Source organism: Lampris incognitus, chromosome 17 (genome assembly GCF_029633865.1).
Source record: "Lampris incognitus isolate fLamInc1 chromosome 17, fLamInc1.hap2, whole genome shotgun sequence".
Taxonomy (NCBI): Eukaryota; Metazoa; Chordata; class Actinopteri; order Lampriformes; family Lampridae; genus Lampris; species Lampris incognitus.
Genome location: NC_079227.1, coordinates 38,618,489 through 38,636,650, shown reverse-complemented (window position 1 = coordinate 38,636,650; position 18,162 = coordinate 38,618,489). Strand labels below are relative to the sequence as shown.

The following is an 18,162-nucleotide window of genomic DNA, read 5'->3' as shown; positions in this document are numbered from 1 at the left end:
TCATGTTGTGGAGTGGGGTCCTGTAAAGAGGATGAGAGCCAGATAAAAATGCAGGAATGATGATGTCACCAGCTAATATGAGCACTGCATAAATATGCTACATTCACCATGACAGGGTACTGTTGTCTGGTCACATTTGAGCTCCTGGTCTGTGTGTGTGTCTGTCATGCAACATGTGTGTGTGTGTTGCATGTCAGACTCCATTTGTGTGCATGGTGATTCTCATCATGTGTCCCTCTGATTGTTTTTCCAGGTTTCCTCTTTACTACGAAGTGAAGATAGCCTTTGTCATTTGGCTGCTTTCTCCTTACACCAGAGGAGCTAGTCTCATTTACAGGAAGTGTCTCCACCCACTCCTCTCCGCCAGAGAGCGAGTAAGATTTCCTCCATCTATCCATCCATCCATCCATACTAGTTTCTCTCATTAAAGCTCCCGTGCTGTAGTGTGTGTGTGTCTGGAGGCATTATTGCTGAAATGCTTTTTAGCTGATTAAATTGTCTACTGGAAATGTGCTTCTAAATGTGCAGTCTAACCCCCCCCTCCCTCCCTCCTCCCATCAACACTTCCAGGAGATAGATGACTACATAGTGCAGGCCAAAGAGAGAAGCTACGAGACCATGGTCAACTTCGGCAGGCAAGGTCTGAGTATTGCTGCCACCGCCGCTGTCACTGCGGCTGTCAAGGCAAGTGCTTTTGTGTGTTAGTGTGTTATTTTATGTGTTTTATTTATATATTTCCACTTTGGTGCTCACTGTCCCCTAACTGCCTCTCATTAAACACTCTACATGTGCTGTGCACACGCGTGTGCAACTGACTTTTATGTAGCTTGCATGAAAGTCGGAGTGTACCACTGAATCCCCTTTGCTCCACCCCCCCCCCCAGGGCTTTACCATACTAATGCCCCTTGTCCACTGCATGGTACTGGCTCCACTGGACTCTACTCTGTTCGACTCTACTGGTTTTACTTTTTGGGATTTGGTTGTCCACTGCAGATAGTGTCCCTCACAGCGAAGCCCCTCTGGTCCTTTGTGGGCGTGTTGACCAGTTTTTCCTCCCTTGTCTACCAGCGCCCCCCACCAGTGTTTTATTTTCAAACAGATCAACAAGACCAACTGTAAATGTGTGCTTCACATGAACAATATTACTGTAACTAAGAGATTCACTGACAACACATCATTTTTTTTTTAATGTATTTCTGATTTCCCTTTTTTCTCCCAATTTAGTGGCCAATCGATCCCTATTTTAATTCCAACACCCACCCTCGTACTGCATGCGTTCGCCAACTGCATCTCTCCGGCCGGCAGTCTCGAAGGAGACCGCCTCCCCACTTTCGTGACAAGGCGACTCCAGGCCGAACCACCGTTTTTCCCGACACACATGGAGACGCATTCACGTGACGAACACAAGCACCCCCCCCCTCCCGAAGACAGCATTGCCAATGATTGCTGCTTCATCGAGTCCGGCCATAGTCGGATCTGACGAGACCGGGGCGCGAACCCCAGTCCCCTGTGGGCAACTGCATCGACACAAAGCCGATGCTTAGACCGCTACACCACCGCAGACCCTGACAACACATAATTTTTTACAGATTATCAGCTATAATACAAGTTTCATAAGACTCGCTTTGGCATTTCCTGGTTATAAACAGCCGTTCAATTCCTCCTTGGCCAATCACTGGTCAGATTTTATTTATATTTAAATAAATATAAATACATTTTATTTATATTGTTGTTTGTTTTATTCATTTATTTTTATTTATATCTCAATTAAAATATTTTTATTTATTTTATACGATTTTATTTATATTTGAATAAATATAAATAAATAAACATATTTATATTTATTTACATTTGGATGTTATTTATTTATTTATAGTGGTATTTTCACGTCACCTTTTAGTATCGGCTCGGCTCACTTGGAACCTTGACGGAGGTGGTATCAAAAAAAGTACCTGGTACCAGGTACTATCCCTAACTTCTGCCCAGTGGAAAACCAAAAGAAGTGAGTAGAGTAGAGTAGAGTTGAGCCGGTACCATGCGGTGGAAAAGGGGCATTATTAAGGTGATGCTTGGTCTTATAGCAGTTAACAGATGGATTAGAATCCAGAGTGTAAAATAATGCATGTTATTAAAGCTTAAGCCACTAAGTCAGCCCTCTTATGCTGAGCCACTTAAAATGAGTGCTACAGCAGAGCTGCTCTGTGGGAAGAATGTGAGCCACACCCTGCAGGTCTAAGGTTCATGCAGCTGCAGGCAAAACCAAACGGCTTGAACTAATGTGCCCTCAGACTTGACTAACAGGAACGGGCTCTTCAACCCATGCCCCGACCACCTACTTCGTCATTCAACCAACCGCTGTTTCCACAGTGTTGTTTTAAAGGGATAGTTCGGTTTCCAGGTTTTTTTTACAGCGTGTCAGGTCAGACAGACTTGTGGATATCTTCTTTAAGTTTGTGTGCAGTTTGAAGGTGTGTTGATTGGTGAGTTTAGCCCGGCTCAGCTCAACTGCAGCATGTCTACCCGGATCACTAGCAGCTCACCACAAAACAAGAGAAATACACCGTCTCTGAAGCCGGTCATTAATACTTTTTGGCCTAGCATGACCGATTTGTCTTGAGCAATATTTTTACAATTAGAGGAAAAAAACCTAAAAATGAGATTATAGGTGGGTTTTTTGGGGGGGTCCCCCCCTCCCATTTTCTCCCCAATTTTACCCTGCCATTTACCCCACTTTTCCGAGCCCTCGCTGGTTGTCTCGTCTGCCAATCCGGGGAGGGCTGCAGACTACCACATGTCCTCCTCCGATACATGTGGAGTCACCAGCCGCTTCTTTTCACCTGACAGTGAGGAGTTTCACCAGGGGGACTCTTATTCCAGTGTAATAAGTATATTTATTCAAGTACAAAATCATGCTGTATTTACTTTTTTATCTTATTCATTATTTTAGAGCAGCGACCAGGATGTCTCAGAAGAGTGGGGTAATTGGCCAGGTACAATTGGGGGGAAAAGGGGGGAAAATCCAAAAAAAGAAAGATGTCTGTGAATGTTCTCATTCTCCCAAAAAAAGGAAAAGAAGCTCTCCAGTCAGTGCAGTCGAGGCAGGTCTGGAGCTCCAGATTTGACTCGTTGGTCCATTTTCTTGCAGTTTTAACCACAGGCTTTGCAGATTTTAGTTTCTGCCTGTAGGTTGGTATAAGATGAATCAGACAGTGATCAGAGTGGTCCAGGGCTGCACAGGGGACAGAGCGATAGGCGTCCTTTAATATTGTGTAGCAATGATCCAGTGTTTTTGTCTCTGGTGGGACATTTAACATGCTGTCTGTATTTTGGCAGTTCGTGTCTGAGGTTTGCTCTGTTAAAATCCCCAAGGGTAATAAGTAGGAGGTCTGGATATTTGCTCTACATGTTTGTAATTTGATCAGCAGGTGTTTTAATGCCTCTTTAACACAGGCCTGGGGTGGATGTAGACACCGACCAGAATAAATGATGAAGATTCCTGCGTAGTCCGCACAGGGCTGTGCTGATCAAGACTTTCGTTAAAATGTTCAGTCGGTAAACTCGGTAAAAAAAAAAGTGTGTTCAGTTTGTCCGGTGGACAGTTAGAGGCTTCAAGTTCTTCCTCACTGACTGATCACATACAGCAGGTATGTGATCAGTGAGGGGGTGCTGGAAACTAAACAAATAAAACAAAAACAGAAAAAGTACAAGAGCGCGCAGAACCGAGGCTGCGGTCTTCGGCGCCATCTTGATGTCGTCTTGCACCAGCTGTCATATTGTCAGTCCTTGGCTATATACGTTTATGGCTACTTGTTCTCCATGTGTGCCACTCCATCTCCTATTTTTCAATGGTGTTGCTACCTTAAATAGTGTTGATTAAGTGTATTACCACCTTTCACCACTACATGGTGCATATTTTCTCTGCATGCGAAATTGGATTCCAAGGAAAAATCACATTTGTAATGCCCACTTGAAACGTTATAGTACCTTTTTGTTTTACTTTTTAATTTTCTTTGTGATATAACTGATATAACTGGTTAATGCTTTCTTAAATAAAACATTATTTTAGGATGAAGGTGCTTGTCTTTCAGTGACACCTGTTCAAAGACCATCTTCATCTTAAACAGCCATTAACCCTCTACACCTTGGTCTACTCAGTCAAAGTGCTACAGTACACGTCCGCCTGAGCTCTGATGCTAGCTAACCCTTTCTCCTTCTCTTTCTATATCTCCATCCCTATGACTATCTTTACCGACGCCCTCCTCTCTTTAGGGCTTCTGTGCTTCAGCAGGCTGCCCCGGGAGGTAAAAACAATCCAATAGAAGCATGGATAAAATTTAGACCAGTTATTTCATACCAACACATTCACTCACACGTCCATGAATCCCCACATATGTTGATGACGTTGCTGTCTTCATGCTTATGCTTCTCCTCCAGATCTCCATCTGTAGTGACTAATAACTCAGTACCACGTTTGGGTTTTACCCGTACTGGACATTTCACACAGACTCAACTATTTTGTCATTTACCAAAATGTGTACTTCATGGCGTCCGGGTAGCATAGCGGTCTGTTCCGTTACCTACCAACACGGGGATTGCTGGTTCGAATCCCCGTGTTACCTCTGGCTTTGTCGGGCGTCCCTACAGACACAATTGGCCGTGTCTGCGGGTGGGAAGTCGGATGTGGGTATGTGTCCTGGTCGCTGCACTAGCGCCTCCTCTGGTCAGTCAGGGCGCCTGTTCGGGGGGGAGGGGGAACTGGGGGGAATAGCGTGATCCTCCCACACGCTACGTCCCCCTGGTGAAACTCCTCACTGTCAGGTGAAAAGAAGCAGCTGGCGACTCCACATGTATGGGAGGAGACGTGGTAGTCTGCAGCCCTCCCCGGATCAGCAGAGGGGGTGGAGCAGAGACCGGGACGGCTCGGAAGAGTAGGGTAATTGGCCAAGTACAATTCGGGGGGGGGGGGGTGTTGTACTTCATTGATTTTTAAACGAATGCTTCAGATTTTCCAGCATTGTCCTGGGTGTTGAAGCATATATAGTATTTCTTATTTAGTTGGTTAGAAAATAAACCATTAAATATCGAGTAAATAATGAACCATATCTTTTACCAGCGGAAAAAAGAATAGCTACAATTATGTTCTCTTTTTTTTCCCCTTGTACCTTTGCAGAAACCTGTCAGTTCATACTGAAATGGTTCATACACACTGTTGATGTGTCCTACTCCATTTGTTTGTTGTCTCCTTTAAGTTTCAGTGGCTACGTTTTGTACGATGTATAAGTAGGGAGGTTCAAGTTGCACATGAGGCGTCCAACACTGTTTAGAATACACTGCTTAGTGACTTTAGCTTTGATAAGGCTACCTTCCCCTGAGCCAGATTGTTTCCAGTTGTCCTTAACAAATTGACAAGTATCGCTCTGGTCAACGTTATTGGCACCCCTGATTTATTTATTTATATATTTATTTGTAGAGCATGTACAATATCTTCATGTAAAGAAGCACATGAAATGAAACGACATATTGTTTCCCCCAGGCCACAGCAGTGCAACACAAAGACAAAAACACATATCCAAAAACTACAAGAACACACATACTAACACATATATCTAAACTAACACATTTATCTAGCCTAATACATTTATCTAAACTAACACATTTATCCACGCTAAAAAAAAAAAAATCACTGTTCAAGGGAACAAACGCCAGCCAGGATGACTGTCGGAACCAGCGGTCTGCATGGGCTAGCAGCTAGCTTAATCTGCCCCACTTCCACATCCTGTCAGAGCGCCCTTGGTGTTTCCTGCTCGGGTGCAGCTCCAGGCACGGGCTGTGGTCCTTGGGCCCACCGGATGCAGCAGACCAGGCTCCCCCAGCCGATCCAACGCCAGCTCTCCCAGCCAGACACCCTCGACACACCTCCCCGCATTCCACACTTTAAAATGATAAACATTAAATATTACCTGGACATTATTAAAGGCACCCTTGTCTAATATTTAGTTACACAACCTTTGGCAACAATGACAGCCTTAGCTGAAAGTAGTAGTAGTGTTTTCACAGTTCACACCAACCTTTGAAGACCTCAGGCATCAAATTTCCTCGTTCCACCACATCCCGGGAGGTTCTTGCCAGTTCCATGAGTAGCAAACTTCTTCTTCCTCTTCTTCTTTTTTCTTTCTCCGTTTTTCTCCCCAGTTGTATCCGGCTAATTACCCCACTCTTCCGAGCTTTCCTGGTCTCTGCTCCACCCCCTCTGCTCATCTGGGGAGGGCTGCAGACTACCACATGCCTCCTCTGATACATGTGGAGTCGCCAGCCACTTCTTTTCACCTGACAGTGAGGAGTTTCACCAGGGGGACGTAGCTCGTGTACTCACCATCATGAAGAAGAAGTGGAATAGAAGTGGCCTGTTAAGCATTAAAGCCGTCATTCATCGGTTAATTCAAATCATGTGAGCACTGACAATGTGCCACAGGAGAGTCAAATCTAGTTCTGTTTTACCAACTGGTTTGAATTCCTCAAAAGGGTGCCAATAATGGTGTCATAGCAACGTTTCCTTTTTTATACTTTTTCTCTTGGTTCTTTTAAAGGTGGTCATTATTTTATCCTCTGCGGTTCTGTGTCACACACGAGTGCACATAGACCAAAGCTCTCTCACTACACACCTTTTTCAGGAGATAGTGTATGTGATGCACTTAGGGGGGTGCCAGTAATGCTGACTGTAAAGGTATTTAACCAACTGCGGTGAGAGCAAACGTTAAACAGCAATAATTACCACAAGTGTTACACAGCCAAGCCCTCAGATTTACTTCCGTTGCCACTGATTCTTTCCATTGACTGTGATTCTTGTGATTTATTTTGACCTTCTTTTTTTGTCTGCACAAAATATCCATTTGCACAAACACTCATTCACCTGCATGCTGGTAGACATGTGTCCCATAACATGAGAGATGTGCAGTTAATGTCTGCATATATGTAAAATGTGTTTATCCCGTCTTTTTCTGCACATGTGTATGTTTGCGGGCACACTGGATGTCCTGTCTTTTCCTTCCCCCTACCTCCATTTCTCTGTTTATGTGTCTCTGTGCCAGTGTGCATAGCTGTCTTGTTAACTCTTTGTTTTTTTGTATGTGTGTGTGTGTGTGTGTGTGTGTGTGTGTCTGCAGGGACAGGGTGCCATCACAGAGAAGCTACGCAGTTTCAGTATGCATGACCTGACTCAGATCAGCCAGTATAAGGAGGGACCAGGGAATGAACTCTACACTTACAGCTCCCATGCATCCAACCCTGCCGTCAGGAGATCCCAGAGCGCCGATGTCGCTGATGGAGCAGGTATACACATGCACACATACACACACATGGGAACATTACAGCGCTTACTGCTTACTTAAGGAGATAAAAAAACAAAAGTTTTTTTTTTGTATCTGGCCAGTTCGTCTTCCGAGCCGTCCCGGTCCCCCTGCTGATTCGGGGAGGGCTGCACATGTCTCCTCCCATACATGTGGAGTCACCAGCCACTTCTTAATGCCTGACAGTTAGGAGTTTCACCAGGGGGACGTAGTGTGTGGGAGGATCAGGCTATTCCCACCCAATCCCCCAAATTTCCCTCCCCCCCCTGAAGAGGTGCCCCAACCGACCAGAGGAGGTGCTAGTGCAGCGACCAGGGCACATACCCACACCCGGCTTCCCACCTGCAGACACAGCCAACTGTGTCTGTAGGGACACCCAACCAAGCTGGAGGCAACACAGGGATTCGATCTGGTGATCCCCATGTTGGCATGCAATGCAATAGACCGCTACGCCACCCGGACGCCCAAAAATGTCAGTTTTAATAGACTTTCATTTCAGTCATCAAGGTGATAGAAAATGTTAAAGTGTGTAGTCATGTACTTTTTTTTAATACATATACATATATAGCTGTAGTGTATTTTCAGCTTTTAAATAATAAACTCACACACAACATCAGAGTGATAACATAGGTGATAGTCATGTGACCTCGATATTGCCCGGCATTATAAAAATACATCATGATCAAGGCTGGGTGTTTGTCACGGATTCCATGATTCTCGCCATTTTTTTTGCCATGTCCGCGATTTCCCCAGTTTTTAGTGCTTTCCGTGATTTTTCTACAGTTTTGAATGGTAGCCTAACTGTCAATCTTAACGTAGCCTACAGTGTCATCTGTATAGGCACTAAGCATTTTAACCATCACTTCTGAACCACATATAGCCTAGCATCGTACATTTTGAACTACACTCCGACCCATAGATTGTCCCAATTAGCGGGAGTTTACAGTGTAATGTTACGTTCCCATGGTTACGTTAGAAGTGCGAATGAATGAACAGCTAACGTTAGTCACGGTCCGATCAAAAACGTCAAAATGAGTAAAACTGCAAAGACCTCCACTAAAGCACGATCCCTACAATACCCAGAGAAAACGTTTCATGTCAGTGGTGGTTTGTTATTTTGCTCGGTGTGTGACATCCCGGTGGACTACACTCGAAAAGCAAGTTGCCACAAACATTTGCAGACAAACGTCCATAAAAAGAAAACGGCAGATCGGGCCGTTGAAACCGAGAAGAGCCGAAAACGGCAGAAAACCGTGTCAGAGCTGTTTCAAGCTAAAACACCTGCACAATTGCATAGACAGAGGGAGGTAATTAAACTTAGAGAAGCTTTCACTTCAGCCAACATCCCCTTACACACACTGAACAATGTTGGCCTGAAGTCCTGTCTGGAAAGCCATCTCCGCCGACATCGGAGTAATTCCACGTGCCTGTCAACTCCGACGCACCTACCTGCCTAGCATATTCGTGAAACACGTGAACGAGATCAAAGACAAACTCGCAAAGTTTGTGACGGAATTAGCGTTGTTGCTGACGAGGCAAACAGTGGTCAACTGCCCACTGTTTTTTTCATTCAAGCACTTGTTACTGTTGCTACAGTTGCGCATGTTATTTCAATAATCTACCACTACTGTGCATGAGATCTCTTGGTTAATTGAATACATTCAAGCTATTTAAAACACTCCGTGATTTCTGCCTCTTTCTTTTCAGTTTTCCGTGATTGTCTGCAACTTTGCCGTGATTGCTCCGTGACTTTAGTCAATATTTTCCGGGACAAACACCCAGCCTTACTGATGATAAATGCTCACTAATATCCTCAATATCTTATCGAATAAAGGTCCACAAAAGACACGAAAGCTTTAAAAAAAAATGTAAACGGGTCCCGTCACTAAGTCTTTAATACCAAGCTTGTCTTATCTGCTTCCACTTTTCGGGATATAGAGGTGTCCCCCCTTATCATTGTTTGAGGAAGTGTTTTTCCGCTCCACTCAAAAAGGGCGTTCATGACAGCTGCTCCAATGCATTTGCACAACCGGTCTAAAAATACAGCGGTTCACACAAAATATAGTTCGGCCTTAAACGGCTCAGAGGGTCCCTGATGAATTCATTTTAAAATACAGTCTAGAAAGAATGTGTCACATCAGTCTGTCGGAGCTATCTTTCCTTAGTGCTGAGATCGAGCGGAGGACTCTAGTGGAGGATTCTAATGAAGGACTCTAGTGGAGGACTCTAGTGGAGGATCCTAATGAAGGACTCTAGTGGAGGACTCTAGTGGAGGATTCTAATGAAGGACTCTAGTGGAGGACTCTAGTGGAGGATTCTAGGTTAGTCCTGCTTGGCTGGGTGAACATATGAAATGTGCATTCATGCACACACATACATGCGTGTACAAACACATATTCCTGACTGAGCAGACACATGACCACCGCTACAGAGACAAACAACAGGATCATGTGACTGTGGAATGTGACTTCACTCTGTGAGCAATAACACTCGCTAGGTCTGGAGAGAGGGGAGAGGAGGAGGGGTTGTTGGAGGCAGGAGAAAAGGCAGAGAATGCAGTGGGACGTGGAGAGAGATTGGGAGAAGGGGGGAGAGAGCGAGAGGGAGAGCGCAGGATAGAGGGACGGGGAAAAAGAGGGAGTGTGGTGGCATTAAAATGGTGAGGAGACAGACACTGGGGAAAAAAGGATTTGAGCAAGATCAAAGAAGGTTGGATCAGTTCATCTGGATACAACATTTATAAATGTTGTATCCAGATGAACTGATTCAACCTTCTTTGATTGTTGTCTTGTTTGATACAACATTTCTAAACGTTGTATCCAGATGAACTGATTCAACCTTTGATTGTTGTCTTGTTTGATACAACATTTCTAAACGTTGTATCCAGATGAACTGATTCAACCTTCTTTGGTTGTTGTCTTGTTTGATACAACGTTTAAACGTTTATAAACGTATCCAGATGAAGTGAGTCAACCTTCTTTGATCTTCTTACCTGGATTATTGTGCATGCGTCAAGATATTTGAGCAAGAGAATATCACACGCCAAGTTACCTCAGCTGACCCTGCATACTCACACTTTATTAGCAAACTGTTTTTTTCCCCGTTCGGGCAAAACAATGTGTGTGATGCTACAACTCTATTAACCCTGCCTGTGTGATTGTAGGGCAAATTCTCTCTTTTGCTCAAAAGCCCACCATCTGACTCAGTGGTGTGACATTGACGACAACCTCTGCCTTAGTTTCCTTAAGTCCTCTCCTTTATTTCTCCTTCGTAATTTCTTTTCCTTTCCCCTTCTCTTCTCTAGATGGGTAGAGACGCCTGGATGGCATTTCAATGAAGGCACTGCTGTGCCTGTGTGTGTCTGTGTGTGTGTGTGTGTGTGTGTGGGTGGGGGGGGGACTTCCCTGCAGACGGAGGGGATGAGATGAGGTTGAGTGGGGATGCTGGTGGAATGTCAAACACACACACACACACACACGAACACAGAGCCAGCCAGCCACGGAGAGAGAGGGAGGGGTCGAGATGGAAGGGACTGAGGGATAGACGGAGAGGAAGGGTGAAGGAACAGATGGAGGAAGGGTTGGGGAGAGAAGAATAGACAAAGGAGGAAAGAGTAAAAAAGAAATGTTGGATGCAGAAAGCCAAACAGGCGGCAAAGTGGATTGAAAAGAAGGGGGGGAGGAGAGGAAGGATGGAGAAAGGGAAGATGGAAGACAGTAGCATACGGGGGGACATTAGATATTCAGCAAGAGAGAGAGAGAGAGAGAGAGAGAGAATGGGTGAGGAGATGTTTCCACCTTCCAGCTGGGCTAGCTATCTCCTTCATCTGGTTCCAGGGATTTAAGCTCTCCGTTGCTGCGACGGATTTCCGTCAACGGGATTCCAGGGAGGCCATGTATGAGATCAGTGCAGGGTTTTCCTTATAAGACTTAGTTGCGGCGCCTAAGCATTTTGGCGTGGTGCCGAACCCGAATGAACAGAATAAAACCATGCTGAGAGTTCTCTACAGCTCTGGAGAGAAAGGAAACCTCTTGGCCCTAATTTCAGACAGTTTTTTATTTCCTGAAACATAAGTTTAAAAAAAAGTGGAGGTTGTCTTATATTTCAGGACTAGACAATTAAGTGCTCATTCATCACAACAGGTATTCTTTTTGAATGGAGAGTAGCGGAGTACCTACGGTATTTTACAGTGTTGCATTATGGGTTATCTGTAGCCTTAATGTTGCAAGGGTAGTGAGCGTTTTCAGTCTGTTTATAGTGAGTCTTTCAGATTCAGTCAGCACTGAAGATGTTTCATTGGTCCAATTTGGCCTGCAGGAGTTTCTGAAGGCTGCTGTGACGTGTTGTGCTGCCACAGAGCAAATAAATTCATGATGAGTGAAGACGAGTTCTTGGCGTCTCCCGACTTCTTTACCACAGAAATGAACCAGGGAGAAAAATCTGTCAAACAGCCAAGAATTAAGTCTGTCACAGATGATGAGCTCAAAGAGACAGTCTGAAAAATGCTGTCAGAGAAAATAATAATGCGAGAGGGACAAGAGTGAGAGGCGAGTGGACTCGCTACAGTAACTCAGTCAGCTGACTAGTGGCTTCTGAGAAAGTGAGCTGTCTACAAACGTCCAGCTGAACAGAAACTTTGGTAAGCAGCCAAGCACCGTTACATTGTCATAATGACTATGGGAGGATGAAAGAATTGCAGTTCAAATCCATTCACTGTAAGTCTCATTGTACCAATGTTATTTTGTATGGCGCACAGTGCGATCATTCACATCAGCATTTACTTCATCAGTGAGCATTTGTTTCACTTTTCTTCCTCATGTCTGAGTGCATTGTGAATAACAACCTGTGCTGTGTTTTTGTTTTTTGGAATATTTTATTTTCATTTTCAAATCCATTTTAACAACCACAGAACACAAAACACCAAAAAACAAAAACAAAACAAAAAACCCAATCCCCTACCCTTCCTATGAACAAAAGATGGTGGGGGGGGGGGGTGTCAGCCAGCACATACAGTGCCTTGCAGAAGTATTCAACCCCCTTGACAGTCATCAGTCATTTCTGGATTATAAAAGATACTCACACATCTGTTCCTAAACAATATTATTGTTGCGAACCCATAAGCTCTAACAGCATGTTCCCAGAGCCAAAATAAGTTGTTTCGCTGACTTTTTATCAATAAATTAAAAACTAAATCATAGTGCTTGCATAAATATTCAAGCCCTTGTGTTCTGAAAGCTCCAAGTTTACACAAATGACAAATTATTCCTAAAACAAACTCAGGTTAACACAATTGGACATAATTAGTGTGTGTAAGATGTTAAAGTAACGATCTGGTTTGTGGGTATAAAAGCCCTCTGTGTAAAGTTCATTAGCCGGACGTGAAGTCCATCAGAAAGTGAAGACAAGGCAGCATAATACTGAAGTAAGAGACAAAGAGATTAAAATGCAGAAGGCGAGAAAGGGCCACAAAACAATATCCAAGTGTTTGGATGACCCACGGAACACTGTTGGATCCATTGTCAGAAAGAGGAAGCTGCATCACACCACCCAGACGCTTTGTAGGACAGGCCGTCCCTCACAGCTAAGTGTCCAAGCAAGATGTGGGCTGGTGAGGAAAGCCACACATGATACTGCAGTAACTGTGAAGGAGCTCCAGAGGTCAGTGGCTGAAACTGAAGAAAAAGTGCATGAGTCAACCATCACGGGCTCTCCATAAATCTCGCCTGTATGGGAGGGTGGCAAGAGAGAAGCCATTGCTCAAAACTATGCATATAAAAGCACGCTTGGAGTTTGCTACCAAGCATGAGAGAGATCCAGTTAGGATGTGGGTAAAGGTTTTGTGGTCAGATGAGATGAAAGTTGAGCTTTTTGGCCAAAACTCAAAGCATTATGTGTGGCACAAACCTAACACTGCTCATGCCCTAAAAAACACCCTCCCTACAGTGAAGCATGGCAGCAGCAGCATAATGCTATGGGGTTGCTTTTAATCTGCAGATACTGGGAACCTTGTGCAAATTGAGGGAAGAATGGGTGGAGCTAAATACAGGGAAATATTGGAAGAAAACCTGTTGCAGCTTGCCATAAAACTGAAGCTTGGGAGAGGTTTCACCTTCCAGCAGGACAATGATCCTAAGCACAAGGCTAAAGCAACAATGGCATGGCTCAGCAACAAAAAGGTGAAAGTTTTAGCAAGGCCAAGTCAAAGTCCGGACCTCAACCCCATTGAAAATCTGTGGTACAGACTGAAAATCGCAGTCCAGAGGCATCATCTGACCAACCTGCAAGACCTGTACAAATTCTCCCAAGAAGAATGGGCAAAAATTACTCCAGAAGAATGTGCAACGCTTGTACATACTTACCCCAAGAGAATCATGGCTGTTACTGCAGCAAAATGGTACTCTACAAAGTACTGATGTGTGGGGGTTGAATACTTATGCAAGCACTATATTTTAGTTTTTTATTTAGTTACAAAAAGTCAGTGAAACAACTTATGTTGGCTTTGGGAACATGCTGTTAGAGCTTATGGGTTCACAAAAATAATATTGTTCAGGGACAGGTGTGTAAGTAAGTATCTTTTATATTCCAGAAATGAATGATGACTGTCAAGAGGGTTGAAAATACAGTGAAATCCCATTTGGAAGCCGCTTAAATGGGCTTGTTTGCTGATATTCAGTGTAATCAAAATTCGTCAGTGGAATAATTTAACTGTTTTCCCAGTTCACCTTATATCCTGAAATAACACCATAAGCATTTAATAGAGTCTGTAATTTGGTGAGGGAGTTACCAGGGTTATGTACAAAATTATTATTATTATAATTATTACAAAATTATGTCATCTGCCAGGAGATTAATTTTATGATTTGTTTGCTCTACTTTGAAACCCTTTATATCAGGATCCTGTTGCATTGCTTCGGCTAGGGGCTCAATAGCCAAGACAAAGAGTCCTGGAGACAAAGGGCAACCCTGTCCACTCGATCTACTCAAGGGAAATGCTGTCGAGATCTGTCTGTTAATGGTATTTTGGCTCAGGGTTCATGACAAAGGGTTTTTACCCAATTAATAAACAACTGGTCAAACCCAAACTTGACCAAGACAAGATTTTGTGTGCCTTCTCTCCCAATTCATAATATCGTTTTTTAGTTCCTAAAATTGCCTTTTCAATTCTGTAAGTATATAATGTGTTGTATTTGAGCTTTTGTTTACCAGTGATTGGTATAATTCCTTGGACCCAAACTGCTCCTTTTCCAATTTCAAAATTTCTGCTTCCAGTTCTTTAATTCTGCCATGTATTTCTCTTTAATACCTTCTGTATAGGAGATTAGTTGACCCCTTAAATAAGCCTTTAGCGTGTCCCATGATATAAAATTTTTGGGAGAGGAGGCAAAGTTTGTCTCACAGAATAGCTCTATCTGGTCCCTAATAAACTTGCAGAAATCTGGTTTTTGAAGAAGGGTAGGGTTCAAACACCATCTTTATGAATTAATTGTTTTTTTCTTGCATCAAGATAGACATCGTCAAAGGTGAATGATCCGATAGGGTTCTAGATGAGTATTCAAATTCAAATTTTATATAAATAAGCTGCGTTGATAACAGAAAAAGGTCTGTCCTAGTATGAGAGTTATGGGGGCAGGTATAGAAAGAGTATATAAAACATACCGGTTACACTTTATTTTAGGGGGTCGGAAATTACCTAGTAATTTCCTGGTAATAAGGTGGTAATTATCATGTACTTTCTTAGAAATAAGGTTGAAATGACCTTGTAATTTGGGTTAGGGTTAGCTGTAAAATTACCTGTAAAAACTACCACCTTATTACTAGGAAATTACTAGGTAATTTCCGACCCCCTAAAATAAAGTCTTACCAATATGCTATATGCTATATAAAATGCAACTTGATTGATTGATTGATTGATTGATTGATTGATTGATTGATTGATTGATTGAGTAGTCCCTGGTTTGAGGTTGCATTTGTCTCCACAAATCCATCAAATTAAGATCTTTCATAAAAGCCCAGGTACTTTTGGCCACTTTTGTTTTAGATACTGTCGAGGTTGACTTGTCCAGCGTAGGATCCAGTTAAAAATTAAAGTCACCCCGTACGAGTATATTTTGTCGTCCCCCTGATACTTTGAGATAGATGTCCTGAATAAAGGATTCATCATCATAGTTGGGGACATATAAATTTAAAAGTGTTCAGGTTTTTGAGTAAATCAGACATTTAACTAATACATATCGGCCTGATCAATCAATAATAGTTTCTCCAATCATCACCGGAGTGTTTTCATTTATCAAAATAGCCACTCCCCTGGCTTTGGACTTAAAGGATGATGATAATACATGTCCTACCCATTGTCTCCTCAGTTTCTTATGCTCAAGTGAAAATGTGTCTCCTGTAGTAAAATGTAAAAAAAAAATAAAAAAACCAAAACAAAACACGCAGCCCCTCCCCCACCCCACCCCTGAGTGCCTACTCCTGAACATTCGGCACCATCTACCCTACTAAATTGGGATGTGTACTTTGCGCTTATCAATCATGACATGTTTGTCTGATTCGTAAACATCTTGTCCAGCCCAGGGTTCTGTTTGAAAATATGAATTACCATACAAAATTATCCAATTTTAAGTCAAACAGAAAATTATTACAAATACTGACTATATTGAAACACTGAATATTGAAAGACCCGTTTCAAAAATGGTTACTACAGAAATTAGTCGGTTTAAGCTGAAACCACTCTGTCAAATGTAAATTGAGAGTGCTGTCATGACTTACATTATCCATCCATCCATCCATCTATCCATCCATCCATCGACTATCCAAACCGCTTATCCTGCTCTCAGGGTTGCGGGGATGATGGAGCCTATCCCAGCAGTCATTAGGCGGCAGGTGGGGAGACACCCTGGCCAGGCTGCCAGACCATCACATTATCTAGAACATCTATAATATAACAAGAGGGATGACTGTTTTAAGCATAAAGACATGGCAGCTCATCAGAACTATGGCTGCCTGTCTGGTTTTCATCCACCTGTTTTCGTCTGTTATGTTTCTCCTGGAGAGTCACGCAGGAATGCCGCCGCTTCCTTAGGTGTTCATAAGAATCTTCGGTAACACTTTAGTATGGGGAACATATTCTAAGTAACAAAGACTTAATTTAGAGTAATTTAACACTATTAACACTTGTAGTTTTGTGTTTTGTTATGTAAGAACAGACCATATTCATGAAGTGTTAGTAAGGGAGAATAACTCTTCTTGTGGTACTACCACCTTATAAAGTCCATACTAAGCAAAGCATATTGAGATGGTGCTACTAATAAGCAATAATTCTGAGGTTATAGAGGGAAAACTCATAGTTAATGGCTTACTGGTTGTATAATAAGGCCATGCAGAATAAGGCATTAATGAGTACCTAATAATGACCAATTAAGAGCCAATATGTTGCTAATTTGCATGCTAATACGCACCTAATTAATGGTGACTATGTTCCCCATACTAAAGTGTTACCGAATCTTCTACTTCCATTGGGGAGCGTGATCCTCAGTGTTGCGGGATGGAGTAGGGCAAACAGAATATCCTTAGACTGAAGCTCCCTCTTAACTTGGTCGTACTCCTCCCTGCATTTCATTAAGCTGGCGCTCAGGTTGGGAAAAGAACAGCACAGGCTTATCATTGTACATGGTGGGACTCTTATTCTCTCTGGACCGCCGTGAGGCGATACGTACTATTTTGTCCCGATCTTGATATCTGAGCAGGCGTATCAGGACAGGTCTCGGTCACTGGTCTATAAGTGGATGGAGTGCAGAAGCCTGATGTGCCTGATCCACTATAAGGGGCAAATGCTCTTGTCCCAGGGTGGCTGGGATCCAACTAGCAAAAAGTGTACAGGGTCATTTCCTTCGCAGCCTTCCCGAAGATTAACGACACGTATAGTGTTGCGTTGGCTGTAGTCTCCCAGTTGGTCAGCTTTCTCCATTAAAAGGAAGTTTTCCTTACTCAACTTGATAACATGAGAGTCCAGCTCCACCAACCGGTCCTCCGCCGTGCCAACACGCCCCTCCACGTCAGCTATGCGGGAGCTCAGCTTATCCAGCATAGTTTTCAGTCCAGAGATGGACTGATAAATTTCTGTGGTTTTAAAGTCCTGTTTACTGGAGAGGGCTTGATGACCATTTCTTATCTCTTGAAGAATAAGTGAGTCCCTCCGCTCAAGTATTCCTGCACTGCCATTATGCGAGCTTCTTGGTCGCCAGTCCCGGCAATAGTTTTCTCTGTAGATGTCAGGATTTGCTCACTCGCTGACTTTAGTGGTTTGTTCCTGGGTCTGAAGGGCATACTGCAACTCTGACCAAATTAAACGTGGGTTTGGGTGTTTATAAAGGTTTTAAAATAAATTTGTTTGGAGAGCCCCTGGGCTAGCATCTAGCTCCGCTGCATCAAGCGACACCCCCCACCCCGTCTTATATTTTTATAAATATTGTAATGACAATGGTCCAAAATGATGTGAAAATGCATATTTTCACAATGCAGAATGCCCAAACGCCCCCGTCCCCCCACCCCCCAAGCCACCACAGCACCTAGCCCTCCAGAAGCTGGTGCTGCTAGTCTTGTTTCATTTTTTTTATTTTTCTGTTAAGTGATAAGAGGCTACCTTAAACTAAAAACATTCAGGGGGTAGAGCTTGGCGCTCAACACAGAACTGAGAGGCATTCTTGAGGGGCCCTTCTGATAGTCATTTTAAAATTCACAACTGTAAAATAGCTGATATAGCCTATCCATAGACATAAATTGTCACTTGTTGAGCCAAGAAAGCCTGTGTCTAAGA

At 43.3% G+C, this 18,162-nt stretch overlaps 1 protein-coding gene across 1 annotated transcript in view; it reads left to right on the top strand.

Moving 5' to 3' along the window:
- reep3b (receptor accessory protein 3b) overlaps nucleotides 1-18,162 on the top strand; it is a 96,216-nt gene that overhangs the window by 58,291 nt on the left and 19,763 nt on the right. The window contains exons 4-6 of the mRNA XM_056297047.1: nucleotides 254-374; nucleotides 571-684; nucleotides 7,164-7,329. Coding sequence (XP_056153022.1) covers nucleotides 254-374; nucleotides 571-684; nucleotides 7,164-7,329 — 401 coding nt within the window. The remainder of the gene's footprint in view (nucleotides 1-253; nucleotides 375-570; nucleotides 685-7,163; nucleotides 7,330-18,162) is intronic.